At 38.2% G+C, this 16,383-nt stretch overlaps 2 protein-coding genes across 2 annotated transcripts; both read right to left on the bottom strand.

The window, feature by feature from the left end:
* Positions 1–3,411: 3,411 nt before the first annotated feature.
* On the bottom strand, positions 3,412–4,479 carry nmbb (neuromedin Bb). The gene is made up of 3 exons (XM_018666676.2): positions 4,229–4,479; positions 3,801–3,988; positions 3,412–3,717 (listed from the first exon to the last, which is right to left on the bottom strand). Exons 1-3 carry the CDS (start codon positions 4,392–4,394, stop codon positions 3,664–3,666), a joined length of 408 nt encoding a protein of 135 aa, XP_018522192.1. The 5' UTR covers positions 4,395–4,479; the 3' UTR covers positions 3,412–3,663.
* A 2,097-nt stretch (positions 4,480–6,576) lies between these two features.
* On the bottom strand, positions 6,577–12,123 carry sec11a (SEC11 homolog A, signal peptidase complex subunit). The gene is made up of 6 exons (XM_018666990.2): positions 11,940–12,123; positions 11,363–11,472; positions 8,426–8,575; positions 8,065–8,184; positions 7,126–7,183; positions 6,577–7,024 (listed from the first exon to the last, which is right to left on the bottom strand). The coding sequence occupies exons 1-6, from the start codon at positions 11,988–11,990 to the stop codon at positions 6,974–6,976; spliced, it is 540 nt and encodes a 179-aa protein (XP_018522506.1). The 5' UTR covers positions 11,991–12,123; the 3' UTR covers positions 6,577–6,973.
* Positions 12,124–16,383: the final 4,260 nt, after the last annotated feature.

Here is a 16,383-nt window from a genome sequence, read left to right as displayed (position 1 = left end):
TTCAAACTGAACAAAAGTAGAGTTTAAACATTCAAGCAGAAGCTGCCTCTGTTGACAGCACATACATCCACTGTGTGAATTATGCATCAAGCTGCCCTCATGGCTATAATTTGAATCATTATTAAAACAGACAATATAGAATAAAGAAACAAACTGATACACAGGGAAACAAAGACAGGATAGCAAATGTTCCAAAGGCATAGATGTATGCCTCAGTGGTTGTGTTAATGTTTGTATATAACCTATGGTCATCACATTGTACACACCATACAATATGAAAAGTGATGATTAATGTTCTAGTACATTACCTTAATTCAGTTGAGAGTATGACTTTACTTACTGAAAAAGCAAAATGGCTCTTTTCTACATGTAAGATGAAACACATTTCATTTATTTTCATACAAGTGAGTGCAAATTTCCAGTGAGATCAGGCTCCATAATGGGGACTGGAGATGGTCATAGTTCAGCGTAGAAACAAAAATGATAAATTATCATAAATCATTCATGCATGAATGCAGATGGAGTTGCCTGGTGAGGATATCACCATTTATATGGTAAACAGAATCATGTCCTGCTGTCTCTTACGGTTGTTCAAATTAAAATGCCCTCACATGACATGTGAAATCCATTTTACAACCAAAGCTTTAATCACTGAGACAAACCGTCCAAGAAACACCATGATAGACACAAATGGCAGTACAGTAAATCATGTTTCCGTTCATTAAAATATAAAGAAATAAAGAGATCACAAACACTCAAGGGGAAAGTAATTTGTCACAGCAGCAGTTTAGGATAACACATCACAGTTTGGATGACCTTGCAGCCATCAAATGCCAGATGGCTAATCTTGATATATATAAAATAAAAATAAAAATATTAGCATTAAAGGTCACATTTAATTTCTTCAAGATGAGGACATCTGTCTAACCCCTGCACAAGACTCCACAAGCTGAACATAACCTTAGTTTCAGTTTTCTTATTTAACAGTATACTGCAACTGTTATACATGACATAGCTGAACTACACACATTTTCAATTAGCACATAGAGGCTTGACACCATATTAACTTTTCATTTGAATTATTTTAATCACATAACAGCAGAATGTTTAGTTTCTCCTTTGGTGACCATCTATATAGATATCAAATTCTAAGTATTCCTAAACTTTGGTGAATTTGAAATACAGTGAAAATACAAAATATTAAGGACATCTTTCTGTTATTAACTTTTGTACAATCCACAGCTCAAGTACCTCAAAGATACTTCCCTTATCTGTTTTGAGCTACATCCCTCTTGTCTCACTTAGACAGATTTATTTTCAGTGAATTAATAGATTATGAGGACTACTACTTGGATTCACGCCAACAAAAGTGAAAAGATATTAATAAAACCATATGTGTGCAGGAATAACTAATTTCTTTTCCTGGAATTTAGATTTTAATTTGTTTTTGTCTTTGGTAAGCATCGACAGTGAGAACAGAGATGAATCGCTCACTCCCTAAGGAGTGAGGAAGCATACGTCATGGGAGATCTATGCACGCTCAATTAGTGTGGAGTCATCACCTTCCTCAACAGTTAACACTTTGAAACATGTTTGGATCTGCAAAGTTATGAGTGGGCATTTATATCCACTAATTCACAAAACACATACACACACAGAGAAACTGATAATTATTGTTTTGATACACTGAACTGCACTGTGCAACGGATTAACACGCAGTTTATCATGTAGATATTTCATATTAATTCACAAAAGACACAGTATCTGTGGTTGAAGATTAAATATCTCTCAGCATTCAAATACAGATTAAAGCATCTTGTGTGTCTACACCACAAAAAATAAAATGTTTTAGCTGACTCACTACTTTACAATACAATGTCCTGAATGTTTGCTCTTAAAAAGCATTTTCATCGGCCAGCCAACAGTTTGCACTTTTCACCAAAATTAACTTTTTAACCCAAACAGTAACTGTAGAATATGCTTTAAAGTTTTTCATTAGGAGTTGGAAAGCAACTTTGAATGCTTTTCCATGGGGGCTTAAATCCCCTGTAACCTGTTGAGTAGGCTTATTTATCAAATTGTACCCAATTTTCTAGCCCACTAACCTACTTATGTACAATGTTCTGCACCTGAAAAAGTCATGTTCTTGAAGATGTTGTTTGTTGTTGAAATAACCATGAGGTAAAATTTGTGATTACAGAGGGGAAAAAATATTTCTTGCCCCTTATACGTATATTGAAAAGCAAGACCTAATTAGACTTTTTGTGTGTTGCAAATGAATTGAGAGCAGAACCTGCAATAAATTTATCAGGTACACCTCTGCATTCTAATACAACAGTATTAAGTCATCAGCTTGGAGGAATGTGATGACCCTATTTATATCAACAAAAGTAGAAAAAATATTAGGAACACCTCTCAGTATAATGCAATAAAATTCAACAGACTATAAAATTTGACACCTCTCTAAAACAGTTTCAATTTAAACAGAACATTATAGCCTTCACTGTGTTAGGATTTATTGCAGGACTCTTGTGTCAGACTGCTTTTAGCAAGGTGTGAACTGAGAACTGAGTGTGGTCTTAATTCTGCTATTCTGTCTCTGTCACTTGTTGGGTCAAAATTGTGAAGCCAGCTACACACACCTCTCATCTCTCTCACCTGAACAGAGGATTACAAACTAAGTAAGTCCTCAACTCACACCACTCTTTTTTTTGGATTCATTCCACACATTAAAAATGACTAAAAGCAACAGATGATGTATTGTGGGAGAGTTTTGGAAATAGCTATAGCCAACCTGCTTATAATACAATAGATTGGCCCAAGGCAATGTAGCCGGGCCACCTCACTTCACCACTATTGATTGAGAGAACAGATCATCCCTTTATGCAAAGGACAAGAAAAGTACAAAAGACAGTATTGATTTCACGTCGAAATATTCAGGAAGCTAGACAATGTGATTTATATAAGCTGCCCACATTTGTATTTATGTAAGTGTTATTTTGGACATGCTTTTAGCACAGAAGCCAAACAATCATGCTGAATAACCAGTGATTGTTGGTGCTGGGACTATAAATAAGGGCTGCGAAGGTCGTGTGCTAGATCCCTGTGGAGAAAAGCAGAGGGGGGTAACTAAGTATTTCATACTGACCAGCACATAGCTGTAATTGCAGGACCCGTCTCCACAATAAAATGCAAGCCAACGGTGAGCCATATATCTCATTTAAAAGGCGTCTAGACATTTTCAAGTCTTTTCTCCATTCTCCATTATCATAATATTTTGGAAACAATCAGACGGTGAAGCAACAATGAAGTGATGGATGTTTCCTTGATGCAGTTCTCTGTGCTGATATTAATTGGCACAGGACTTGAATAGAGAGAAAAGTACAAATCTATATATTAAACTCACAGCAGTGCAAATAATAATTTTATTTAATATAAATATTTCCAAACGACAGGACAATGTGAAACATCATCATAATAAACTGAAAATAAAACATTTACTTGTATTGCAAATGGCACGTGAGCTGAGGGCTAAATATGACAGTTACAGTAAATTACAATCATGATGAGCAGGAGACTGTAGTCTGTGTCTAATTTATTCATTTTAACCCATGAGGTCAGGTGACCTCGGATCCGTGTTCATGCGACTTTTCATCCTCTGCGTCACTTTCTGTTTTGGATGTAGTTTTCTAAAATCTTCATCAACAGGTCCGCCTCCTGAAATACATCAAATTAAGATACAGAGTCACGTGAGGAAAAAAAGAGGGGGGGAATTACGTTTGGACTTAAACGGTACACACCTGATTTTTCGAGCGGCTCTCTTGTGTATCCACCTGCGCTTGTAACGCCAACCGCAGGAACTCTTGGAGAAGCTCCGCGAGAGCGCTCTGCTCCTCAGGAAGAGTGACTTCCAGCGCATCGACGCCTTGTCCCTCCGCTGAGGGCAACAGGGGGGTATCCATCACACTCTTCTTCCCCATGAAGTGCCCTGACGAGTGAGGAGAAAACGCTCATTAATACTGGCTTAGATTAGATGAAATTCCCCCACCCCTCCACCCCAAAGGAGCATGTCACAATCGACACATCAGCTTCGTTCCGAGCAAAGAAAATGTGTCACATTTGAAGCAATAAAATCATTTAATGTAGAAAATATATACAATCAGATGCTGTCAAATGCAGCCATGACTCTTTGCTCCACAGTATAATTAGAGTAGATGATAATTCTTACCTGTAGCCCAAAGATTTCCTCTTGGATTCACTTTAATTTTTGCAACTTTATTTCTAAGCTCAGTCAAGTCGAAGCTGACTGCGGCGGTAAAAGACACGAAAGAAAATAAGACAAGATAAGTAAAAAAGCCACACTGGCACACGTTATTCAGCGTAAACCCTCTCATCTTAACGCGGAGCGCACGGAGTGTCCTTCAGGGAGCAAAGATTTCCAAGTGTCTCCTGTCGGTTGTGGATTGCTCAGTCTCATCCCGCCTTTTATAGGCTCTCCTGGCCGGGGTGGGCTCTCTTTACGTCGCGTGTCATTTTATTCAGCCTGCTGCATCAAATGAAATGTAGAATCAGTTGACTCATTGACAAGGCTGTGCGTCTTTTACGCACCAGACGAGTCATCTTCAACTTAGGGCAGATGCCAGTGTTAGCGGAAAAAACAGCCTTCTGACCAGCATTATAACAAGACTGAGAGATTTGGTTAATCAAGGTTTGGTTTAATTTTCGCTACATTAAAAGATTCTCACAAGTTTTTGGGAATTGGCACGTGATATGGATGTAGGGAGGTGCCCTCCACCAACACCAGTATAGTTATATTTAATTCATCCTGCAATTACAGTTCATATTAAACTGATCCATAAACTTGCAAACACTGAAATAATTTCTTGGAGGCTGTGCACTGGGTGTAAATTGTGTGGTCAGATGCACGAAAAGGCAATAGTTTATGCTTCCCTCAAGGGCAACACATTTAGTCATTTCTTGCCGAGGTTCCTACACTACCATCACCACCTCCCCTCCTCCTTCCCGCTCCCAGGGCCAGGCCTGGGCAACATGACATTTGGCCAGTTGCAGCACGCTGCTGTGATCACCGTCAGTCCTCTGAGGACAAGAACCTGCTGATTCTCGCCGTTAATTTAGAGCTGATAAGACAGACGGCCTCCTATGTCACTTCAGGGTGCTAAAGTTGCAAGTTTATGGAAGCGCTGCAGCTTGTATCTTGCTCTTTTCACAACCTTTGGCATTAACACACACACACAGACACATACTTGTGATTTCAGGCTTTCTGGAAAGGCTGAATGTCAGTCTCATTAGAAGACTGTCCAACCATCACGGCTTCACTCTTCATAAGTTCACACAGTAGATGAACTGAGACAGCCACGGTTTAATGAAACACTGCATTTTCACTAAAAGATGTGATGGATATTTGCATCTCAGGCTCAAACCCACTGACTTACAGATGAAAAGATACAATTGATTCCAGGCCATTGTCACTGGAGACAATGTCCTGGGGTTACTTGGTGTTTCTCTGTTCTCTCGGGGTCACCACAAAATGGAAAATTGACAGTGTGAAAGCATGAGTTCATTCCACAGCTAACACCATATAACTAACAAATGTTGATATAAAACCAGTGGGGGTTTTGAAGATTAAGTTTTGTGGCAGTTGAAGATTAAATTTGACAATGAAGCATATTGCATTTTTGAGAGGTTCAGGTGAAAATGAAAGTAGCGAAAGGCTCCACTCGATTGGCAACACAAGCAAGGTCTATGGGGTCTGATGAAAGGTACAACCACACGCAATCAATTTCAAAGTTCAAGTACTTCGATACTTTCAAGTGGATTCATAATAAGATTATATGTCGATCCCTAATACTGTTTGATTACATGCTGCTGTTGGGTAGCCTTAACAAAATTCACCTTGATTGCACAAGCACTATAGTGTGCTCTCATTATGTAAACAAAGAGAGCAGCAGCAAGGTTAAAGCTCACGACATGTCTGCACTCATGAACAGCTCGCCACACTTGAGCCTGTGCCCCACTCTAGCAACCCTTATGTAAGAAAGCCATTTCACCATTTAATTTACAAGAAAATGTGTAAGCAACAAATCATTTCTGGGAGAGCTCCGCCAACTGACCCTTGTCTGACTGAGGGTGGTACAAGTTTCACAGACTATTTGAATTGTCATTTATAAATTTAAAATCAGACTACCGTAGTTTGAAATCTATCCTCTTCACATACTAACTACTTTCTACTTTGTAAAACAATACTTTCCTGCCATAAAGATTGGTGTTTGTAGCTTTCTCTTGAAGAGCAACAGAATATAAAAACTTGTTTTCCTGTATAAAAGGCCTTCAGACAACTTTCTAGAAGAGATATTGCTCATTACTCTCAACAAATACTGGGCAGAAGGCATAAGCTACTTTCATGTGAATTATTTTGATTCTGTATATTAATAGAAACGACACCTCTGACACATGCTCTACATTTCCAGATAAATACTGATCTAACACATTGGAAAAAACAGAGGGTAAACATCCTTTGATTGCTGAATTGGGGCAAAGAGAAATTGAGACAAGGAGTTGAAATAATCCATAGTGGATGGTAACCAGATTTCATATTTAATTCATTCATTTTCAGATCTCATAAAATACTTCACATATCTTTTTTTAAACACAATGGTTCAACAGGAAAGAAACAAGACTTAATTTATCGTTAAGAATGCAGTTTCACATTCTGAGGATTACAAATAAAGATCGACTTCAAACTAAATCTAGCCTAGTTCCCTCACAAAAATATTTTTAAAGCTTGAATTTTTCAAATGTAAACACCCTATCCACATTTCTACAAAATGTTCAAACAAATGGTACAAAAAGCCAGTTGGGTTTGACAAAGTCTAACTTAATTCTGTTTTGAAAAGGCATGACTGAGGTTTCCTGGACGTAGTTTAGCCTTCTTGAGTCCTGAAGTCTGGGTACCTCACTCCCGATGGACCAACACAAAGAGACCCAGCATGAAGAGGACAGCATACTGCGGAGTGAAAACACAGGAGGAATCAGACTTACTCTAGAAACTTTAAAGCTGAAGAGTCAAGCAAATCTTGTCATTTGGGACGGGGTCGTTATACTTACTTTGAACTTGGGGTAATCGTTCATGAGAATGGTGACAATTCCAATGTATGGCACAAATCTGGAGATGACACAGATAGTCAGTTTGTAACTTATCAAAAGCCATAACAAAGTTTATGATGCAAGTTATTCATCATATGTGTTTAGTCCATCTATCATGATTCTGATTTCTAATAGTCATTTTGCTGCTTTGGTCTATTCTGTTGACTGTAAATATTTTGAGGCAACTTTTGCTAGTGTAAGAGATGGATTCAGACATTATGGACAAACATATCCTAGTTCCAGCTTCTCGTGTTTTATGTCGTATATGTAAACTCAGTGTATTTGGGTTTTGAACTTGTAGTCTAATAAAATGAGGAAAGAGGATATCAGCAGACAAAATTAATCAGTGATGAAAATAATTACACTTACAGCCCTACTCAAGATACCCTGCTTTCAGAGATGAACATCCGATGGTCCCAAATATAAACCTAAGTGCTCAGTGTCCTCCCTGCCCTTCTCATACATCTGGACAAGTACAGATGGAGAGGATGAACTGCCTGAGCTATAGCCTTGTTCAATATAAATTACCTTGAAAAAATAATACGCCAACAATAATCCCCAAATCTAATACTGTGAAGATGTGAAATTGCTGCTTTTTGCAGATTACCTTATTTCTTTGTCTTAATTCTTAACAACCACAGCTATCATTCAATTCCATTAAGAGCATAAAAATGTTGCTTTTATTGCATCCACCCCATGACACATGCAATTATGTTATTGTGTAAATACATAAGTTTTGAATTTAATACACCCTCTCGGTTAGACTTTTCAAAATTCCCTAGATTGTCACTTCCCTTCAATTTTGAGTTTTGAAAATCTTACAGCAGAACAAGTTACCTGTATTTAATATGACATCAATATGTCTGTACCATTATGCATTTTTCTGACCAAAGTACTCACCCCCTAGCTCGTCCCACCACATCTTTTTTCTCCAGCCAGTGTTGGCCCTGCTTGTACAGTCCTCTGTCATCCACTGCATTATTGTCCCCTTTGGTCAAGAACTTAATGTCTCCATTTTCCCTGCGAGACAAAGTATGAGCATGGTTTTAGACCACAATGTACACTGTGTCCTCTTTTTAAACACTCTATGTCTGAATGAGGATACTCTGAGTATTTTTAAATTGCTTTTCGATACAGTTAAATGCTATGAATGGCATTATCAGATTTTATCCACAGGTATGGGACTCAGTGATACTGGAAGTACAACGTCATCACCAACACCACCACTGGACAACACCACTAACAAAAAGTGCAGTCATACTTTTCATGGATCTTTAGTACTCTGTGTACTATTGGGATCTCTCTGCCTTCTATCCTGAAGACAACGATCTCTCCGACTCTGATGGGATCTTCTACTCGGTTGGTCAGAAACAGCAGGTCTCCTCTGTGGAAAGCTGGCTCCATACTCCCACTGAAGTGAATGGTAAATACACATTAGCACACCATTATAAAATATTATCCACAACTTGTGGAACAGAGGCATGTCTTTTAAAGAGGTGAAAAATAACTTAATGTTTGCATTATTTGCAGCTGTTTTAAAGGGTGACTGATTTTCAACCAGCTTTGTATCATTACAATGTTGGTAGAATATGTAAACAAACAATGTTTACTTTCCCTCCATGCTGCCTGCACCCAGAGCTAGCAAAGGTCCGGTAGATAACCTTATCACTTTACTTCTTGTTCTTGTACTTATTTTATTCCAACTATGCTACTAAGTTATAGTTCGTATTGTTGTATATTGTATATACCTACGTTACTGTAATCTTTGTGGCATTTGTTGCATTTAGTTACTTGTTTATTTATTTTATGTTAGCCTTTATTTTATTAGCTTCCTATATTCCTATATATTCCTTATAATAGCTTTATTCCTACTCTCTCTTCACACTGTATTGCTTTTCCACCTCTGTATTGCAACTGGTGCACAGCAATTTCCCTCGGGATAAATAAAGTTTCTTGAGTCATGAATCTTGAATCTTGAATAACGCAAACCTTTGCAAATAAGTGGGGACCTCTGGGTACAGGCAACATGGAGGGAAAGTAAACATTGTTCATTTACATATATTACCAACATTGTAATGATACAAAACTGAAAATCTGCAAAGACATCCTTTAAACTGGGAACTATGAAATAGCAGAAATAGCAAATTGTAATGTTCACAAAGTCACAAGGCTAAGCCATTGACAACTACTTGACTAACATGACTAATCAGGACCAAAAAAACATACAAACAACCTCATCAAGACATCCCTGGATATTTCTGCCTACAGCACAACTGGTTTATCTGGAATTATAATGCTTCCATTACTTAGAAACAAAAGGAAATACAGGCTGAGCAAAACTAGATACATATTTCAGTAAGAAAAATGACTTCACTGAAAATACACATTAATTACAGTTACAAGTTCTAACAGTATGATAAAAAGATCGGCTGATTACAGCTTGTTGTTGTAAGTACAGTGCTTCTGTTCTTAAATACTACTGCATCAACAGCAATGCATGAGAGGATCAATTATCACACAGTCACACAAAACTTTATTTTTTTGTAAATAAACCTATTCAGAATCAGAAGGTAATTCTGTAAATGGGTTGTAGAGAGATCCCATTTCATGCACTTGTGCACCAGTACTGCTGTATCTGGCATAAAGATCGTGAAGAGATGACTTATTGTATTTTATATAAATTTTGGTTTAGGTTTCATTTGATCATTAAAATTGCCCTTATGGTGGTACTCTTCACTCTTGGTAAAAATGTCCTGGTTTGCTTACAGATGATGGACTTAATGCATGCCCAGGTAAAATGATTAATTATACAAAAGGAACTTATGTTGAACAGTTAAATTTAAGTTCAAAAGATAGATAGCTGTGTGATCTTTCCATGAGTCGTGTTATCCAGAGCAGAGAGATAATTCTGTTCTTGTAAAACAGAGACACTCACAGTTCATCACCAGGGTTTCTGCAGGTTTCAACAAGTTAAATTTAAGACTTAATAAGGCCTTTTTAAGACCACTATGAATGCAATTTAAGCCCTATTACACTGACCAAAAAAGTATCAAAGATGTTTGTGAAGGAAAATCCCAGATTTACCTGCAATGTAAATTAATTTCCTCACATTCAGCAGGAGTTACTGCTGTTGGTGCATAGTGGGGCAGTGGGACCAGACTTGGTGGCGATGCTCCCGATGTGAACACAGAACAATATAGGATGACAGCAGGTGTTTTGCTGGTGGCTCTTTATGGTGGTCCCATGCAACTCCAATGCCTGAATACCCAAAGCTCCTAATTTGAGCGCTTTCTTGTACAAGGCGCAGCGAGCTTCAAATCTGTTATTTTCAACAGGCTTCAACCAAGAACTTAATGCACTGTTCTTGAGCCAGATCATACTGAACTCACTCTTCCCATATCATATGAAAGTAACGTTAACAGAAACAATTTCAACTTTTTACTTCCAGAGGTAGCTAGTTTTTGATGAGAGGAGATGCCATGTTAGCCCATAAACCACATTGTGACACAGTAGCTGGGTGTGCTGATAAATTCTGCCCAGTCTGCACAGTTTGCATTAGTGGTTATTGGTTCCATGTTGGTTGGTAATGTAGTTTTGTTACAGCTCAATCAATACAAATTTTTTTCCCCAAACACACATTAAGAGTGAGACTGAAGTTAATGCAACTTTACAACAGTGATATTAACTTCATAATTCAATCAATTTTACAGGCTGGAAAAAATATATTCAAGACTTATTAGGGCCTAAAATTCAGGTTCTTGGATTTTAGACTTAAGATGTTTTAGTGGCTCACAGCAATCCTGTTCAAGGTTGTTGGCCAATTTAACTTTATAATTCAGACTGAGAGCGTAAAGTTCACAATCCAAGACCAGTATAAAATGTACAGTAGATTGAAAGACTGCAGCCTAGATGACCACATACTAGATGTGTTGCTGTTCAATGTAGTTTTATATTTTTGCAAAGTCGTAACTTGCCCAGTGTATTTACATCAGACGACAGCTCTTGGCATATGTTGTTGTTTGTTCTGGCAAAATGTATATTTCCATGCAGAATTCACTGTCCCGTTATTATTATTTTTTTTTACTACCCAGAGGAAGTTACTTCAACTCTCACAACACTAATTCTGACCAGCAGAGGCTAGAAATGCCACATTAAGGCAGAACAAGTATCAAAAGTCAAACCCATGAGGCTAACTTACCTGAGAACAACAACAATAGGACTCTCGCTGCCAGTGACAACCATCAGTCCTTTCCAGATCATCAGTGCAGAGGAAACAATCATACCAAAGTTTAGCACCTGGTAATAGAGCTGCAAACAAAAAGCAGAGAATTGCATTTCTATTAGCAACAGCCCTTCAAAACATATGTGAACCTGTATGAGAGCATTTCAGGTATAAAACAGCACAAGCCCAACTTAGTAACTCATGGATATGCTTGGGATAACATTAAATCTACTGACTCGCAAATCTGGCGTTAGACTTCAGCTAACACTACCATGACTATAGTGTAGTAAAAAGAGGAAAATAGCTAGCTACACTAAGGACAGGATTTTTAATTAAACAAAGTTTCTAGACGGCCTTTATGCTGCAGTTCGAGGGAGACCCTCTGGAAGAAACATGTGCATTAAGCAGTTCACTTTGTAGGTCGCCAACAAGTGACAGGCTGAGGCTGCAGCGTTAAAAACCGCTCGACGGCTAGTTAACGTTAGCTCCGAGCTCTCTCACAGTACAAAGAGGCAGTCGTTACATCAGAGTAAACTAACGCTCGGGTACCTACCTGGCGCTTATTCATGCGACGAACATCGTCAAGAAAGTCTAAAGACAACATTGTTGCAAATACTACAGGGTAGAAAAGGCGCCCAAATCACATCAAAACGTTTAAAGTAACGAGCATATGGATGCACGGTCGAGCAGTGAAACTTGCATCCGAATCTTCCGGGTGCGCTCAGCCGGAAGTCCCGCCCGCGCAGCGAGCGCTGTGTTGAGGTGTCAGTTTAGGATACGAGAGAGAGAGCGGTGGGGCTTTCCACAAAAACCACACAGAGCTGAAACGAAATGAGTTGCTTTACAGAGTGTTGTTTTGTAGTGGTTTAACAACAGCCAATAGCAGGCGTTATTCAGGATAGGGTTATATTTTAAAAATGACAATAATGTGATATATGCTCCTATTTTAAACAGCAAACAGCTTGAAATAGCCTAGACAGCATAGATAGATAGATAGATAGATAGATAGATAGATAGATAGATAGATAGATAGATAGATAGATAGATAGATAGACATACATGCATTCATAAAAACAGTTTCAACAAAAACCTTGCCATGAATAGTTTTTGTTTACCAGTTAACTTCATACAAAGTGTAGTATATTTGGCATGACCATCCCTCTAAGAATCTTGGAGAACTTGCCACAGTTGTTCTGTGGATTTAGGCTGTCTCAGTGCCTTCTGTCTCTTCATGTAATCACAGACTGACTCCATGATGTTGAAATCACCATCTGTTGCTGGACTTCTTGTTCTTCTTGTGTCTGAAGATAGTTCTTCATCATTCTGGCTGGCTGTATGTTTGATGTCACTGCCCTGCTGCAGAACGAAGTTAGGACCAATCAGACGCCTTCCTGATGATACTGTGTGATGGATAAGAATCTAAACATGCTAAGTGCCCTAAAACTTTTGCACAATATACATTAACTGACCCCAAGGATAGAGCCAGCCTTTCTGATGAGTCACCCTGTTAGTGGTAGCTGCTCCCAGCCTGCTGCCCCAACACACTACAGCACAGAACATACCCTGTCAAACAATGAATGATAGAACATCTGCACCACAGTACCACTCATATTGAACAACCCCAGGACTTTACATGAAGTACTGTCAGCTCTGACACCTCTAATCCAGTTTATTTGTGCAGGTGGTCTCTGAAGTCCTAAACCACCTCTACATCTGTATACATATATAAAGGTAATGACAGGGATGATCAAATGTTCTATTAACCAAATCAACACATTCACAGCTTTTTTTATTCAGCAGTGGTGTACAATATTTAGAAGTTAAAGTGAGACTAAACTATTTTTGGCCACCAGAGACAGATTTAGACACACATGTGGCCATGTTATGGTTATATTAGCACACTGCTGCCCGTATTTCCAGGAAACAGACAGTCTCTCTGTTTGTCATTGTCAGTCAAATGAAGTAAGGCAGTAATCAGTGATGTGGATATTATGACTCAGTGGGTATCACAAATCAAACAATGACATATGAAAACAGTCACTCTGCATTAATAATTTATGACATATTAATTATTCTGCAAATAAAACAGTGCATAAAGTGAATATAGGTGCGTTTACTTTCCACTACAACCTTAATTAACTTCTGGGCTGTCTCGCAATCAATACTGCAATAATCTAACTCACAAAAAAGAAAAATCTCATTTAGCAAGTTTTATCACAACTAATTATTAACAGCTTTCTTTTATCATGGACCACATCTAATTTCCGAGAGGAAGTGCATTTGACTGAGTAAGTGATAACATAATGAGTGACCACACACCTGAAACCCACCTGCCCATTTTGGTTGTTGACTCAGCCTGTGTGAATTATTAGTAACGCATATATCACACGTGAAAAAGTCAGGTTTTATGTTGTCATTTATATCACTCATATTTAATTATGCCCCCCCCCAAATTTTAATTTCCCAGTGTGCTGAGACCGTGTTAACTGTGTGTTTTTATGAACTGTGTTTTGTTTTCCCCTGATGCAATGTGTTTCAGCAACACTGTTTGGTTTTCCTGTGACACAGTGTCAGCAGGGACACACATGCACATCAGTAATGACCGGGGCCTGTGTCATACTAACGTGGTGCTGTGGAAATTCACCTCAAAATACCTTTGAAAATGAAAAAAAATGCCTGGTTTTAATCAGCGGGAGAAAAAAAAAATGCAAAAGAGTATCTATATAAGTAAGATCTACATTTAAAAAATAAAATGCAGATCACCCAATTCAATTCAAACCAACTAACCAGTGACTTCAGTTACCTCAAATCCTTGTGTTGAGAAATTATGTACATCTGATTTTGTAACAAAACATCCCAGCTATATGTGCAGTCTGTGCTGTATGCATGAACACCCAAGAATATTTACAGAATAACAGCAGCTGTTAAGTTCCCACACACTGCAGAGTTCAGTTATTCATTGCTGTCTATTCATCTCTTGGGCAGTTTTTAAACTGAAATGATCTGTTTTTTATGTATATCAACTTTGGCTGTCTAAATTCATTTCCACACATACTGAAAGTTAAGCATACATCTACAAACCAGAGTGTAAAAATACACAAAGCCCTGTTTTACACTTTGTGGTGCTTTACACTTAAGAACCCCAAGATGCTTCACACAGAACATGTTGTGGATGCTGCGTGTCCTTGATCATTTTCCCTGCCACCCTCCCCCCTGTGCAAAGGGCAGAATGAGGTGATTCCAACTGCTCTCCTAATGATATTAAAGGCTTGTGTTTTGATTGTCTGGGTATTTTAACCACAATCATCAAGAACACTGAGCAATATTATGAGAACCATAATTAGGTCATCCACTGAAGCTGTTAGAGGTTGTTCAGTCATAATACCTCTTGAATATGAAGGTCCTCTGCAATATCTGGAAGGGGGATTGCACAACCCTATTGGACAGCCCTACCCTTCATTATATGCATATACAGTATTTAGACAGTTCTAATGAGAGATGTGCATCTGAATGTCATTATTTCATAGTCAGCAAAAGCTTGGTGTGATATGGTAGATTAGCTCAGCACTGACAGTCAACTTAGCGATGACACCGAGACCAGTGGCAGCCTGCGACTTTTGGTGGACTGGAGATAAAACTTTTTTCAAATGCCAACTAGTCTGTGACATTTAGGGACGTGTGATCCTTTCCATGTAATCTGCCTAAATGGTCACAACTACCCTGGCCTGCCAATGGTAATTGAGGTCAGTCAGGCACAACAATGTGAGGTTAGAATCACAGGCAGCTTTGTGAGAGGGTGGTTCTTAGATACGACGGTTGCCGGTCGCTGTTTCTGTTTTCCCCCCTTTTTTTCTATTTGATTCAATGAAATCTTACTGACTGTGCTGCTGATGTACAAATAATGTCTGTTTGAATGTAAAGATATTATTCCTTTAGATATATAACCGTTTACAGCTTTTGTAGGTCCATTTTCTCCTCTCTATTAACATATCTGTCAAAACTATCAAAATTAAATGCAAATAAGATCTTTTGCAGGAAGCTTTTTTTTTACATGTTGCTATAATGAGCCTGAATGTGAGACATGAATTCTGTAAATGTGTTTAACGTGCTAAAGGCCCAGGCTCTGAGTGCTACAGCTTCACATTATCTCAGTGTTATGTCTTATTAAATGAAATGGCAATTACTTCAGCCTAAATGTACACGCAAAATTTCTTCAGTTGGGGACTAACAATTTTCTCATTTGCTGTGTCTCATCATGGGTATTAATGCTGAGATTACTCCAGTGCTCTTTATAGCAGAGCTACTCAGTGCAGCATGAAGAGCTGTGCCAATACATCTTTCCTCTGTAATTTCCCCGCTCCACTCATAATTTTTTTTTCTAATCTCTTGCAGGAAACTAGGATTAAGGTATGCCTCAGTGTCTGATGTTATTCCTATCAAACAAATTAAAAAAGACAAACAGACAAAGATGATGGCCATGTGAACAGAGCTTACAGAGTAAACATAGTGATGTATGGGATCATTTCAGATCATTCCCAAAATTAAATCTGCCAGTTGTTCATATTTTGTTAGTGACTTTATTGTTTATAGTCCTCTCAGTACACTATTAATATTACCTCTTTTTATTCTATTTTGCTTGCTTATCAATGCCAATTTGAAAACTGCTAATTCAACATTGCATAAAAACTGTAATCGCAGTATATTTAGCATTAACAACTGTGACACTGAGAAATACTTATAACTAATCTTAGCCTCTGTCCCAGATGAATCAAACATTCACGTCAGTGTCTCTATGCAGCGTCCAGTCCAGTAAAAAAACATAAATCATTTGATATCACAAGTGAACAGGCTTTTTACTTGTTTTGGTTTTCATCATTGGTGCAGTGATTGGACTGACAGTAGGTGGCAGGAGTGTTTTGTTTCATGATAGGCCCAATCTTTCTCTATGTTGTTATCACACCTCAGTCATGCTACATCCCATCTGATATCTCTGCGAG

The sequence above is a fragment of the Lates calcarifer genome, linkage group LG2 (genome assembly GCF_001640805.2).
Source record: "Lates calcarifer isolate ASB-BC8 linkage group LG2, TLL_Latcal_v3, whole genome shotgun sequence".
NCBI classification, from domain to species: Eukaryota; Metazoa; Chordata; class Actinopteri; family Centropomidae; genus Lates; species Lates calcarifer.
The sequence above is the reverse complement of the archived record's forward strand: the minus strand, read 5'-3'. Positions and strand labels throughout refer to the sequence as shown.

Excerpts from the sequence above, each read along its gene's own strand:
- sec11a (XM_018666990.2), bottom strand. The coding sequence starts at position 11,990 with ATGTTGTCTTTAGACTTTCTTGACGATGTTCGTCGCATGAATAAGCGC. Across the intron at positions 11,473-11,939 it reads GTCGCATGAATAAGCGCCAG|CTCTATTACCAGGTGCTAAA; the intron begins GTAGGTACCCGA and ends TTTTGTTTGCAG. Across the intron at positions 7,184-8,064 it reads GTGGTGGGACGAGCTAGGGG|ATTTGTGCCATACATTGGAA; the intron begins GTGAGTACTTTG and ends TGTCATCTCCAG.
- nmbb (XM_018666676.2), bottom strand. The coding sequence starts at position 4,394 with ATGAGAGGGTTTACGCTGAATAACGTGTGCCAGTGTGGCTTTTTTACT. Across the intron at positions 3,989-4,228 it reads AGGAAATCTTTGGGCTACAG|GGCACTTCATGGGGAAGAAG; the intron begins GTAAGAATTATC and ends CTCACTCGTCAG. Across the intron at positions 3,718-3,800 it reads AGAGCCGCTCGAAAAATCAG|GAGGCGGACCTGTTGATGAA; the intron begins GTGTGTACCGTT and ends GATGTATTTCAG.